This window comes from Orussus abietinus, unplaced genomic scaffold (assembly GCF_000612105.2).
Source record: "Orussus abietinus isolate OABI.00-Male unplaced genomic scaffold, Oabi_2.0 scaffold23, whole genome shotgun sequence".
Lineage (NCBI taxonomy): Eukaryota > Metazoa > Arthropoda > Insecta > Hymenoptera > Orussidae > Orussus > Orussus abietinus.
Genome location: NW_019394258.1, coordinates 939,462 through 954,387, shown reverse-complemented (window position 1 = coordinate 954,387; position 14,926 = coordinate 939,462). Strand labels below are relative to the sequence as shown.

At 36.8% G+C, this 14,926-nt stretch overlaps 2 protein-coding genes across 2 annotated transcripts; one reads left to right on the top strand and one right to left on the bottom strand.

Moving 5' to 3' along the window:
• Positions 1-31: 31 nt before the first annotated feature.
• Positions 32-2,679, bottom strand: LOC105696648 (H/ACA ribonucleoprotein complex non-core subunit NAF1). Its single transcript, XM_012419269.2, has 7 exons — positions 2,476-2,679; positions 1,791-2,064; positions 1,504-1,630; positions 1,145-1,413; positions 873-1,030; positions 589-808; positions 32-226 (listed from the first exon to the last, which is right to left on the bottom strand). The coding sequence occupies exons 2-7, from the start codon at positions 2,048-2,050 to the stop codon at positions 106-108; spliced, it is 1,155 nt and encodes a 384-aa protein (XP_012274692.1). The 5' UTR covers positions 2,051-2,064; positions 2,476-2,679; the 3' UTR covers positions 32-105.
• Positions 2,680-5,523: 2,844 nt separating this feature from the next.
• Positions 5,524-10,500, top strand: LOC105696703 (beta-ureidopropionase). Its single transcript, XM_012419395.2, has 5 exons — positions 5,524-5,754; positions 6,316-6,566; positions 7,749-8,137; positions 8,911-9,228; positions 9,978-10,500. Exons 1-5 carry the CDS (start codon positions 5,627-5,629, stop codon positions 10,059-10,061), a joined length of 1,170 nt encoding a protein of 389 aa, XP_012274818.1. The 5' UTR covers positions 5,524-5,626; the 3' UTR covers positions 10,062-10,500.
• The last annotated feature ends 4,426 nt before the right edge of the window (positions 10,501-14,926 follow it).

Here is a 14,926-nt window from a genome sequence, read left to right as displayed (position 1 = left end):
TAAAAGAATTGGAAGAAATATTATAAACATGTTAAATTTTATATATTTATATACAAGCTTATTGTTCCTTTCTGGTAATTATTTCAACTCTAGAAATTATTTGTACTATATACCAGGTGGTGGAGGCGGTGGTTGCATCCATGTCGCTCTACTTCCCGAAACTCCTGGGTGTGGCCATGGTGGAGGTGCATATGGGAACTGTAGAAGTGGTAATGGACCACGCATCCTAGAGACAAGTGTTTATATTTTTAATCTCATCAGTTCTGTCCAATCAGAAAAGAGTAGAGAGGGAAAGAGAGCAAAGTTATATTTTAGGAAGACTGTGATTTCATTCATTCAAGCTATTCAAAATACATCCTGTACAAACATTACTGGGTGCCAAGTTTCCCTGCTTCCAGCTCTCGTAAGTGTGAAAATGCACATAGAGAAAATGATGTACCATCCCCCCTTAAACACGTTATCACACTTTCATGTTAAAAATGAATTACAGAAAATAATACAAGTATTTTTTCTCGATATACCGAAATGAAGTCGACAGTGAATGCCTGTAGAGAAAATATGAGATAATACTAAGACAGGTCTACGTACTGTGGCTGCATAAGCATTGGCCGAGGTGGATAAGGAAACATCCACCTATTTTTGTCTACTGGTTGACTTCGATGCCATGAATCATCCTGACGATCTGTATCATTCCGTACACCATGGATGTCTTCATTTTCACTGTAGTCATTGCGCCTATTTCTGTCATTATTTGAACCTTTACTACTACTGTTCCATGGATGATTGGATTGCCATAAGGTATTGGAACCTAGAAATGGAAATTGTATAATAATTGAAGATAGGGTGATTACTGCTGAATTTAAATAATTCACCTGTGAATCGTTTCCGTTTACGCATTTTATGATTCTTTTCAGCATTAGGCATTTCATTCTTCTGTTCCTGCTTCACTTTTTCATAGTAAGCTCTCTCTTCTTCATCATCGGAAAACTCAAGAGGCTCATCTTCTCCAATCGAATCGGTTCCCTTTACTCTAAGAAAGAAAAGTTTAACCCCTTTTTTTAATAATTGTACTTATTGAACCTTTGCTCTTTTTTTATCTAACTAGACGTATATACTAGTACTAGATATATTTTACTTTTCTTACTTTAAAAGTTCAGTCATAAACACCAAGGACGTGTATGGTGTGTTTGGACAGTAATATACCGTCATGCCAACTTTTATATCAGACTCTTCAACGTGTTTAGAATTATTGAAGCGGACACAGTAATGAGGCTCGGACACTTGTCCGAACACATCAAATATTCGGCCAAGAACTCGACGACCTTTCTCCACAAATAATAAACTATCAAGATTCAATGTTGGCTTCTCGGCTTTAGGGCGAACAACTACCATTTCGTTAACAATCCAACCTACCTGTAAAATATACATTTATTGGCCAGTTTAACACATTCAATGCCATGCATGGCGTATGCTAAATTAACTCATGGATAATAACATTACTACCTCTCCCAGGGGATCACAGATGACTTCTGGTACGCTGATTTTCAATTCCTCTATTGGCGGAAGATCATCAAATTCGTACTTCTCTTTTTTTCTTTGTAATACTTCAGATGTATTATTCCTTTTACAGCTTTCGGGAAATCGTTATTTTTTTAACAATTGCACAAACAATAGTTTTCAAAATAATACAATGATATTAATAGATGCAATCTAGATGCGTGTAGTGACTGAACTCGATAGAATTAACAATATATGTTATTAATTCTGGTTTAAGAATAGCAATGTTTTACCTATTGACACAATCATCCTCGTTACTACTTTTTTCCGATATTTCATCATCCTCTGTATCTGATGAGCTTTCCTCGTCGGAACTGCTTTCACTTGAAGATGTTTGATCGGTTGCCAATCGATAATCTTTTGAGGGCTTTAGACATTCAACCGTTGTACATTCCTGTGTTTGATCTGATTTTGAGTCCGCTTCGGATTCTGATTCCTCTGTGCCTGAATCACAATTGTTATATGCTATGGCTATGGCACTTAAAGATGACATCTTGCTGATAAAACCTAAAATTTCATATTCGACTCAATAACAATGTTAAAAATATAAGTACCCAGTAATTCCATCATTTTCAGAACCGTCTTAATATAAAGGGTCACCATAATCGATCGACAATTTAAAACAATATATTGCTAGTAAATTCTGCTTATATATCAAGTATAATTATTAACACAATGTCATGAAACAAAATTGCTATTCTAATACATTAAAACAATAATGTATAAAATGAAAAATGTAGAATCCATTTTATATTGCACCTTGCACCAAAATGTCATATCTTTGGATTTTGTTAAAAAATATGTGTGGGTTCCCTTCTTGTTTAGTGCCTTTTTCAAATTACTATTACAATATTAATATTGACAATGCATGCGGCGACTGACAACAAAAATCTTAATATTTCTTGTATCTATACATGCCTAATTATTCAGCCACACTCAAGCAATTTTTGTAATGTATTACAAACATATATTCAAACTAAATGATACTCATTTTAGAGATAAAAACTGATCGCTTGATCTACTTGAGAGCAATTCAATGGCTTAAATGTTGATAAGTGTAACAGCACATTTTCATATACTTTTAAGCACGTGTTTTTAAGTATACACATAGATGCTGGTATACAAGGATTACGTCTTCATCGCATTCCTCAATCCGGGATTAATCGGGATCCGAATTCAGTAAATCACATGTGTCCATCGCATTGACTACGTCTCCACCGCACTCCTCAATCCGGGATTAAACGCAGAACGAATTTCTGGTAGGGGCTCGCGCACTGGCGATGGTGGTGCCATCTATCAGTTGCCGTTAGCGGCTCACGTACTTGTGATGGTAATACCATGCGGCAGTTGACGGTGGTATGTACGCTTACGGACACTGCTCGCTTTTAATGGTAAGGAGGAACACTCGTGGTGCCCTCTTTGACTTTACCCTTCACTTACCTTATTTATTTTATCCGCAAATGATAAAGGCAAAACTACACCGTGGGTGATCGAGAGTTGAGTCGTACTTTATATACAATGTTTAAAAGCTACGGATATTAATAAAAAAATGATGAACGTTTCCTAGAGAAGACATAAAACCTAGATGGAAGGAGATACCCAACAACATAGCTTGACGTAGTCGGTATGACGTCAGATGTAACGCACGTGTCGCAACTTCAAATTCTGAAGGAAGGGAAGGGTGGGTACGGTTTTTTACGCACATTTTTTTCGTCACTTATTGTGCGATAATTAAAACGTTCACCGCCATAGTGGTCACCAGTGAACGACAATCGCTTTGCACAGGTAACCACGTGTAAAATGCGTTAGATGTTATGAAACGTTTTCCGTGTTTTTATGACTAGTAGCATCCTAATATTTGTCGAAATAATATAGATTTTGACGACGATTAATATATGATAATTACAATAATGTTATGTATCTGCATTACATTGTAATAATGTCATTCCAAATATAATGTTGCGCGATAAATGTAATTTTGCACTCCCTTCCTATCATTTATGAATAATATTTAATTATTCCTATTTCTCTTTACATGGATATGGAATTTCATTAAAGGAAAAGAACATGGAAAAGAAAATAAAGATGAAAAGAAATCCACCGAACCCAACGAGTCGGAAATCGAACACGTCTAAACGTTACTTGTCGCGTTCAATTACGTTTATTGAGGCTGCGTGTTAACGACCTTCTCGTTATTTTAGAATCTTTGAACATTGGTGGGATGCAGGTCGATAGGTCACTGACCTGCAGATAATGCATCATTCCACTTCCGGGACTTGCAGCGTCAGCTGTGTGCTGTTGTTCTCGCATGTGCATAAAACGTCATTCCGTAATAAATCATTTACATAGTGAAAATGCATAACAATAGTGTACATGTACTTATACATATAAGCACATGTGAACACATGCCAAACAGTCTGTCTACAGATATTTTTCGTTACACCTACAATTTTTTAATACTTTAAATATACCAGATTCATCGCTATTAATATTAACACACGTTTCTAGCTACGGTTACAGCTGACTTTTACAGAAATGCTTCTGCTACCTGTACGTGTAAGAAAGTTATTTTAGTTATTTATTTACCTATTTTTCTCCGTGTACAATTACTGTCTTTATATTTACTTCTTGTGTTCATTTCTGTCAGCCCTACAATTTATTTCCTGCTGATAACAATTATAAATCTATGTTAACAAGAATATTTTCTCTTCTGGAAAGAGATTTTTTCGTTCAGTGGTTAATAATCAAAGAATCAGGACCCAACTTTGACCCGAGCAATAAACTAGAAGTAATTGACAGTGTCTTTTAAGTCGATTATTATAATGAATTATTGATGACATATATATGAATGATTATTATAATAAATGAAAAGAGTTGGGACTACTCTAACAGTTGGCAACTGGTGGTCCAAAATAATCAGTAACGGTTTTCAAGGGTTATTCACGAGGTCAAGATAGCGAGTAATCCATTTAAAAATAATTTATTTGGATAAAAATATTCTGCCGCATAGCATTCAATTTAATGAATTAATTGGTTTACTTAAGCTTATCGCTTAATTCTTTTTCATTATAAAGAAACCTCGTAATCCATTCCTAATCTATTACCTAATCATTGGTGGCGTGTTAACGCGCTAATTAGTTGATTATTTAATTAATAACTCATTCCAGGACAAAATATTCGAATTATTGTACTCGGATTGTTGCTCCCGATCAAAATACTGGAGCCATCAACTCAGTGTTGAGTAAATTATTTGCGGAAATTGTCAGCGGCGAAGGGGTTATTAATTCTAATATCTTCCTTACACTGAGTAAATACCGACATCTAAATCTAACCTGATACGAAATACCAATACTTTAACGCATTATTCTTAATTCTTCCACAAATTATCCCTCACAAAAACACTACCGAAATTTAAAGTGGAAAACGTGCTTCTTCGAATTTAACGCCTTAAGAAGACATCCTAAAGAAAGTCTGTCACTTGAGATATTTACCGAAGTTTATAACAAAATATATAGAAAATATTCTATGCTACCAGGGTAGTGAGTAAAAATATGCTTTATTTAATAAATTTCCTTCCTTTCGTTGCACGATTATCCTAGAATTTCCTCTTCCCGCCCTTTCTTCGATTTAAAAGTTTCACTTCCAACGCCGCGCTTGGCGTAGCCATTTTGTTTTTCATTTCAAGGAAGGGCACCGAATCTCTTTAACATTCAAAAGACACTACCACGATCGATCGAGTTAGCATCTTTTATGTGCGGATGCAAATAGTAATCGACTGGCAAAATATTCGATCGCTCGAACGACCCTCGCTTTGACCTGCCCCGACGATATTCCCGCGGCTATCAGTATTTTCAAGTAGCTTCTTGTCTCCGACCAATCAGCAGGAAGCCTCGTTAAAAATTCCTCGCCAAAGCGCGCCCGAGAGGAAGGACGTCTGCAGATTTCTGCGTATATATTGCAGTTTCGGTGCAGTGTCGCCCCTTCGAGAACGGTCACAGTCAGTTCGGACATTCGATTGCACTCGGGATTTTTCGGAAAAGTTACCGACCCTCTTACTCAGTCGGTCAAAATGGAAATCTTCAACACCTCTGGGATGGAATCGCTGCAGACATTAACTCTGGAGCAGATTTTGGAGGACCACGTACCGGAAGGCTTACTGAAGGAGGTTAAACGTTTGCTTTACGGCAGAGAAGTAGAGTAAGACGTGGCATAATCTTAAATATTCTTCACCATTTAAATCGCATTCGATGCGTGGGTTTAATCTTCCTAAACTTAATACAGACGGTTTTAGATAAACATGGACCCATCCGGAAATGATAATCAAAACGTCAAAATTGAAAAAAAATGAGTTTATCAGTTATTTCACGCCACATTATTTCAAACGAAATTAATTCAATGTAATTTCGAAACAAAAAATATATGACTTAGACCACTTTCATAATTATGGGCACATATATGTATGTAGGATGATTATTTCATTTCACCTTAAGCTGGGGTTCAAGACATTTTATCTAAGCTTTTCCTAACAGCGCCAGGCTACGACCTACATAACATTTAATTGTGAACTCAATTTAATTATGTCTAGACCTTCCTTGTCAAAGCCAAGCTAGGCCCTAAGTAAGACATGGTAATGTATTCCAGAATATTCTTTTTGGCTGACGTCAAGTCAAGATCTAGTCATGGTTTAAGTTGACATCTGAAGAAAATTTTATTTAGGCTTTCCCTATAGGTGCCGTAAATACCGTTTCTTGATCTTAGGGCCCTTGATCTCCCACAATTTGGAAAAGACGTGCAATGCGAACTCAAAGGATACAGGATGGGTGGCGCCCTGAAGGAGCAACTCCGACCACCACGAATCGTCCGTGTAGGAATCATTCAAAATTCCATCGTCTTACCCACTACGGAACCCGTTCGTGACCAACGAGATGCAATACAGAAAAAAGTTCTGAAATATGTGGAGCACGCTGCGCAATGTGGTGTCAATATCGTTTGCCTGCAGGAAGGCTGGAGTAAGTCTAGTTTATATTCTATTTTAGAAACATGTACAATTTGTTATATGTATAGCCATTGCGACGGGAATTCTTCATCCCCTGTCTACAAACAGTCGTACGCCCGGAGTAATGTCATTGGCAGGAATTAAATCCGAACTTCGGCCTGTTCGGAATTCTGTTTGATTTAACCCTTTAACTGGTTAATGCTCAAAGTCGCGTCAATACACGGGTTTCCGTAAGATCACCGAAGTTAAGGTGAAGTGAAACACGTCGAGGAACTTGATCGACGTCGATAAAGATTTTTTTAAATGCCTACGTTGCAGCTGTATCGAATTATATTGGGTATTGTACCAAATGGCATACTCCACCTGTTGTTTTCGTACAATAAATATCAAGAAATCGAAGTAAAACTCCAGAAATCCTCTGGATTCGTGCTTTATGGGGCCCTAATTGACTGCAGAGGGACCCCCTGCGCCATCTGTGATTTGCAGGTCAATTAAATTTTCACTCCGAGACCTTGTATTACCATCGTTTTGGCATAGAAGCGCATACAACCCTTTTTTGGCTTTATCCCGTTCAAATGCGAGTTTATCGAATACCAGAGTGTTCTAAATTGTCGTAAAATTGTCCTGACCCTTTGGTTTCTCATATCAGAGCCTTCGGTAATTGTATATTGATCGAATTATGAGAGCTCGACGGCATTTTGGTTCTGGCCTGGGCTGTTAAAAAATTTTTTCCAAAAATCCAAATTTTTAATGTGTCAGGACAATTCTTAGATGATCAGGAGTGATGTGTCAAAGTTTCGGACAGTTTGGTCTTTTACCCTTAAAAAAAAGTGTTGTATTCGAATCGATGGGTGGGTGACCACCATCAAGGGTGGGGTTGACGAAAAAAATAAAAAAACATTTCATTTAAACGAACATTATAAGAGAAGGAGATAATTCAATGAAATGGATGATTAATTATACCAGACGTGACATACGTGACATGTACGATTATGTACAAATTATATGAAACGAATGTACATTTATTACAAGAGTTACAGCAGATATATGTAATAGAAACGCTTTTGAGACATTTCATCCCGTGAGACCATTCAAGTGATTGATTAACAGAGATTCCTATTGCATTCAACATTGACTTAATGAATCTGCTTCAGCACTTTTCAACCTCATATTAAAATAATAAAATTCCTTCCAGCAATGCCATTTGCATTTTGTACTCGAGAAAAGTACCCATGGGCCGAGTTTGCCGAGAATGCCGTGAATGGACCTACGACGGAATTAATGGCGAAGGTCGCCCAAAAACATAACATGGTCATTATTTCCCCCATACTGGAGAGAGACAGCATTAACGGTGACACTCTTTGGAATACCGCTGTAGTTATTGGCACCGACGGAAAAGTAATAGGAAAACATAGGAAGAATCACATTCCCCGTAAAAACGACTTCAATGAATCGACTTACTATATGGAAGGCAACACTGGCCATCCAGTCTTCGAAACGCCATTTGGCCGGATTGCCATCAACACTTGTTACGGCCGCCATCATCCTTTGAACTGGTTGATGTTCGGAATGAATGGAGCCGAGGTATTATTTCATTTACGCCCTATCTAACATCCAAAGGATACACAACAATCATTATTTTGTATAAAATATTACGTATAGTTTTTTTTTCCCGCCGCGCCGTGGGAATTACAATAACTAGGCAGCATTCATTTAGAAAGAAAACAGGAGCCTCTATAAAATGGTTAATTATTCATCTGAGAACACGTTTACTCGTTTTATCTGAAGTTATTCCCGTTTTTTATTTAATGCTGACCGGTAAAGGCTGGCGCACATATGATAAGAATGGAACATTACAGAGTTAGATGGGAAAATATGGAAAATACTTTTATAAACAGTTGTAAGACAATGCTGGCTTGTTCCGTAGGTAACGCGTGTTAGTAATACTTAGTAATGCTGACTTGTCCACCGTTGGGGAACGCGATTGATTGGCTGTGCTTCAATTAGTTATTACATTTTATATAGATATGATAGTAACAAATGTTATGTAACCTGTTAGCTCCATGTTACATAACTGTTAAGTTACTGCATTGTAACAAATGTCATGTAACTAGTTAGCTCTATGTTAAGTAACCGTTAGGTTATTACATTGTAACAAACGTTACGTTATTTGTTAGTTTTAAGTTACGTAACTGTTAGGTTTGGTGTTCACTGGGTATGTTACCCTTGAGTATTCAAAATGGCGTTACCGCCAAACAGGGTATAGATGAATTTTATATCATCGAGGTCGATTAAATTTCTCGGCGCCTTTTATGTCACCTTAAAGTTACTTAAACTCAGAATTATGGCGTTTTCAGATCGTGTTTAATCCTTCGGCAACGACGAGCGCCCTGTCCGAGCCTATGTGGTCCATTGAAGCAAGGAACGCTGCGATCGCGAACAGCTACTATACATGCGCCATTAATCGAGTGGGCACGGAGATATTCCCCAATGCCTTCACTTCTGGAAATGGAGCTGCCCCTCATCGGGATTTCGGCCACTTCTATGGTTCCAGCTACGTCACGGCTCCCGATGGTACCCGAACGCCCGGCTTGAATCGTCACCAGGATGGACTTCTTATTACCGAACTTGACCTGAACTTGTGTCGACAGATTAAGGACTTCTGGGGATTCCGGGTAAGAATAAGAGAGGTTGAAAGATGACTTTTTCCACAGTATTAGCAAGTTTTCATATATGCGGTTCAAGTGGCCTATACAGGATGAGGAAAAAGTTCCCGTTCAAGTAACTTGCGACACTTCTCGCTGGAGCACTTTACATTTACGGGTGCACTATCAATAAATTTGCAGGAAATTCTTGCCGCAAGCCGCTCTAGCAAGTACTTGCAGGACGACTTGTTAAAGCAGCTTGCTTTGGCGTTTACACCGTAGTCACAAACTAGCAGTTTCACTTGAACGCGAGATATTCGGTATCGAAAATGTAGAACGAAACGGTAGCTGCTGCAGTCGCTGCAGGGAGAAATAAACATAGGTTTACAGTATTCGTTTGCATAAATACAATTCCAAAATCTTGTATAATTTCAAAAATTATAGAACAGAAAATAACTACCGATCGGCAATAATGTCCCAGCGCATAATTACGTAATTCGTTTGAAACGTAACGTTGTAAACAGTATTTTATTTGAACGCCTCCCGTGTTAAATGTTATTTATATACTTTTATGTGTGTACATTGCATGCAGAAAAATGTCCTTCCAAAACATTTCTATTGGCAATTTATGTAAACCCGGTTTTGTAATCATATCATATCCTTTTAAGGACTGGCGCCTATTTTACAGCTCGTAGTGGGAATGTTTAACGTTATTTTTCCTCCGTATGCTTAGAGACTCATTCTTTGGTCTGACGTTTTTCCCCTATTCTATTTCACAGATGACCGCAAGACTGGATATGTATGCAAAGGAACTCGCTCGAGTAACGCAACCAGACTTTGTTCCCCAAGTGCTAAAACAATAATTTAATACATTTAAATTTATGGCGTATTCGGTCAAACTGAGGTTTCTTAGTGACATGCTTGATTTATACCTTTTTTACCTCCTTATGGACCACGCCCAAAGATGTACTATTACATACGGTAATAAAGTAACATAAGACATAGCTATTTTTTACATTAGATTTCCCTACAAGTTCAATTTATCAAGAAACTTATCAAGAAAATGGGTAGAACCGGACGTTCCTTGTGCATGAGAATTCACCCCGGATTTTCAAAATACGTCTCGAGTTTGAAATAATTTAATGTAACTCGTAGAAGTAAATGTGGCAAATTAAAATTACACGTTACACTGTTAAAAATATCTGTTCGACATATAGTATACATTTCAAGATACAATATCGTTTAATTTCTACTACAATTATGTTCTGGGTTATAGGATACGAATATATGAATTTCAGAGGACATGTGTACTAAATTTCGATATCTGTTGTATACTGATTTACGATCACTTGCACATACACAATTGTATCCATTTTGAGAAAAAACGCGTTGTGGTACAGTTATTAATATTTGTACCGATTACATTTCTCGACCTATTGTTTTGTCCAACATTTTAAATAACTTTGTAATTATACATACATACATACATACTTTTGTACTCGAAAGGTAGTATACATTTGTTCAATTTCCATTTCGAGTACCGCTGTTTCTAGGTTTAGTATGCATTTGGATTAGAAAGTATTCATAACATCGAAACATTTTTAACAGTGTTCCCTTTGAAAGTTTTGAAATACATAATAATTAAACATAAGCAGGTTACACGTATCCCTTTTTACATCGTCAATTATTATAGAGACTCGATTTTGGATCGACAGAAATGTTTCTGCTACCTATACATGTAAGGAAATAAAAATTAACAGGATTAATCCGTTAATAGGAGAGTTTTTAACCGTATTAAGGTGAAGTGAAACACGTCGAGGAACTTGATCGACGTTGATAAAGAAGATTTTTCTAAATGCCTACGTTGCCGACGTTCGTATTTATATTGACAGCTATATCGAATTATATTGGATATTGTACCAAATGGCATACTCCACCTGTCGTTTGCGAACAATAAATATCAAGAAATCGAAGTAAAACTAGAAATCCTCTGGATTCATGCTTTCTGGGGCCCTAATTGACTGCAAAGGGACACTCTGCGCCATCTGTGATTTCCAGGTGAATTAAATTTTCACTCCGAGACCTCGTATTACCATCGTTTTGGCATAGAAGCGCATACAACACTTTTTTTGCCTTTATCCCGTACAAATGCGAGTTTATCGATTACCAGAGTGTTCTAAATTGTCGTAAAATTGTCGAATCGACTGATTTGAAGGAGGTTTCACTTCACCTTAACCATATCGTGAACAATAATTCCCAACAGATAGGCTTCCGTAACTTTAAGACTCATCATTTTCTCCGTGCATGTTTGAACTTGCCTCAATTCGACATTAGAGGAACGGAAAATGTTACGTAAAGGTCGTTAAATATAATGTCAAATCAAATGCGTACCTAATATAAAGATATATTATATACACTGCTTACATGTTATAACAGTGTTTCTCAACTTACAGTTTATCATTCTACGTTGGTACCTGACTAAATAAAATCGACGATTGATACAAAACTATTACCGAATATTTTAACTATCGAGAAGTATGAAAGAGCAACGGCACTTTAACATATTGCCGGTCTTTTCTGAATACTTAATTCGCCTTTCAATGACAGGCGACCGATATTTCAAGGGCTTCAATATCCAAAGATTCGCGGATGAGAGATCTTGAATGTCGATTCTGCTTAACTTGAGAAAGAGCTTTCAAGCGAATATTTAAATGTATCTAATTAAACGATCGGTGGAAGTAATCTCTGAGTTGAGAAACACTGCATTCGACGCACATCATTGACATGAAATTTTAATATATTCTTTCGAGAGTTCGGTCTCTTCTGCGTTTTCGAGTCGCACGGTCGCAATCGGTTGTTTCGGAACGTTTTGACGAACCAACGTGTATACATTACATGTATACCATCGAGTATTTATACTTTATAAGGCTTATCGTTATCATTAACATTCATAATAGATTGCAGTAATAAACGAAACGAAGCGCCATAGAGTGAAATTTCACGGAGCTAAATCCGTTGAGTTTTATCGGTATGAAATTATTTCTCAGTCTTTAGTCGTTTCCACTGTACATTATAAATAAATTGACCGGATCGTTTTTTAATTGAGCTGCTTCCAATAGTTAAAATTGGTTAAAAGTTCCTGACGCACGAGGGACTTTCGCGTCATTTCGAAACTAAAGCATTGTACGTAATGACTCGGTATCACTTCCCATGATCCTATTAATAATTATCGATTTCCACGGCGGATAAACTCCTTCGGTACGATTTTCTTTATCGCTAAAACTTTGATTTGTATATGTTATGTTCTATGCAATCTATTCCGTTAAAAAATATTTCCAGTAGTCATATAGTTATACAGACCATGTTACTTGCCTTTACATATCCCTGTTGCACAAAATATCGAATACTTAATAGTAATGTACAAAAAGTATCTTAATTGAATTCAAAAAGCGATTCAGTACACCAGTAATTTATCTGCTATTTGGTGCGGGTGCCTTTTCCTGCAAGGAAAACGAACTCATACCTTACGTTTTTCGATTTCAACAACTGTACGTGCGTTTCAAGCAATGGCCGTTTCGAGTGCAATTAGGAAACCAAAAACGATCGCCTGATTTTCAATATAATTCAATGCAGCAAAAAAAATAACCACGCGAACCTTTTTGATTTCCGAATAAGCTATTAGTTCTCTTAGTACTCGGAGTGTTCCATGTCTAAACATTCTTAGATAAATATTATTTTACAATACTTTAATTAATCAGTAAATTCCGGAAGCATCCAGAATGAGTTTTTGGCAGTCAACGCGACGCAAATATAACACCACGAAATTTTTTCAATTGATCTTCTTGAAATCGATTGGAAGTGATACTTGGTCAGTCTTAAACCTTGTATACATGCATAAGGATCTTTGTTAATTATACAATCTGGGACCATTTTTACATTTATTCGGTAGTATAAAGAGAGATGATTTATTTTATAATAAATATTAATAATTTAGGGCATATACAATGATTATAATATAAAAATTTAAACGACGCGTCTTCATTCCAACTGGCATAGAGCTTTGCAAACCATAATTGTTTATAAAAATTAAGGATGATTCACCAAAACGGAACCCATAGCTTGGGCAAAGTAGTTATATCAATGTTTTCTCGTTTGGAAATTGTACAAAATATTTTATTTTATAGCTCGACAGTCCACAATTTTAATCGCATCGGTTATGTTTGTATAAACGATTAATCTCAGAAAAGAAATTGAGTGCCCGTGGTTCTATTGCCACCTTTTAGTTAATTACAATTATTTAAATATTGACTTTTTCTCAGTTATATTATTAATGTTCCGAAGTAAGACCAAGAAACGCGAAAGTGTGCATACCAATGAAGCGACCATAAAACTATATCTTTAATATCGACGGAACACTGTGAACAGGGTTCTGTGCAAGAATATAATTAACGACTAAGTAAATTAAAAAAAAAAAAAAAAAATCACCGTCCAAAAATTGTGCAGCTGTAAAATCCACGCAATCGTCCCACTTTTTTCAAGGTCGTAATTGACATAATTCTAGGATTTTTCCATCCTAGCAAGTTTCCTTCGTTATTGAAATCAGCGTTACAGAATATAGGTTTTCCTTGCAGGTAGCAACTAGATATGTACAATCAATAATTACTTAATATTTAATCGCAATGAAACGTTTAAAATGCTGGGAGACGAACGATTAATCGTACAAAATAGGTCTAATTACGCAACGTTAAATAATAATCAAATTGAATTTTGCCCACTTTTGCTAGTTAACACGTTCACAGTGGCGGGATCCCAGAATGTCCTCTTGATTGCCCAAGATTCTATTCAGTCAAGGCATACCAATTTTTCACTCCGAAGCGAACGTGTTAAAAATGCGAAATAACGATACAGAAACGGTATCGCGCTAAATGCCATGGACGAGGTCAATTGTTCGGCACAATACCTGTAATTTCAATACAGTTATCATATATACTGGAACAGTTCTTCGAGCTCAAAATAGTTGAGACGAATATGCCACTTTAAAAATAGGCAGCTGACCAACGCAACGCATAAAATCCACCATCTTTGGACTTGGGACTTCGTTATGGACCTACTGTTCCACCTACGTACACTGGCGGTCATGAACCTCTTCCCTTTGTGTACTCAGAGACATTTCTCATGTTAGAATAACACTGTGCATACAGTTGGCAATTTTAGGTTACACTTAATAAAATCCCAGGGACGGTTACAGAATTATTAGTTACGATCGCAATGGTTCGTACTAAAGGCTCGAGTCCACGTGCAAGATATTTGAGACACTTCCCGCTAGAGCGCGCTGCATTTGCGGGTACACTATCAATAAATTTCCAGCAAATTTCTTGCCGCAAGTCGATAAAGACAATTGGCATTACAAAGTCTAGGTTGTTAATGTACATTGTTGTCAAAACAAGCTGATGTTTCACCAAAGTTTTGAGTTATAACTAGAAATTCATCTGAATTCACATGGGCAGCGTCACATCCGCAGAAAAGGTATTTATGCCCGCAACTGTACAACGATATAAATGCCTTTCCTTCGTCCGCTGATGAACAAAATCCGTCAGTATACGTTTTACATATCCCTTTCGACTTCGTACAATTTCATTGATCTTCACACATACACGGTGTCCTACAATTCTACAAATCAGGACAAGTAGCGTAACTCTTCGTGAGAAATTAGTTAAATGTGCAACGT

Excerpts from the sequence above, each read along its gene's own strand:
- LOC105696648 (XM_012419269.2), bottom strand. The coding sequence starts at position 2,050 with ATGTCATCTTTAAGTGCCATAGCCATAGCATATAACAATTGTGATTCA. Across the intron at positions 1,631-1,790 it reads GAGGATGATTGTGTCAATAG|CTGTAAAAGGAATAATACAT; the intron begins GTAAAACATTGC and ends ATTTCCCGAAAG. Across the intron at positions 809-872 it reads TAAACGGAAACGATTCACAG|GTTCCAATACCTTATGGCAA; the intron begins GTGAATTATTTA and ends TTCCATTTCTAG.
- LOC105696703 (XM_012419395.2), top strand. The coding sequence starts at position 5,627 with ATGGAAATCTTCAACACCTCTGGGATGGAATCGCTGCAGACATTAACT. Across the intron at positions 5,755-6,315 it reads CTTTACGGCAGAGAAGTAGA|GGCCCTTGATCTCCCACAAT; the intron begins GTAAGACGTGGC and ends TCTTGATCTTAG. Across the intron at positions 6,567-7,748 it reads TTGCCTGCAGGAAGGCTGGA|CAATGCCATTTGCATTTTGT; the intron begins GTAAGTCTAGTT and ends AATTCCTTCCAG.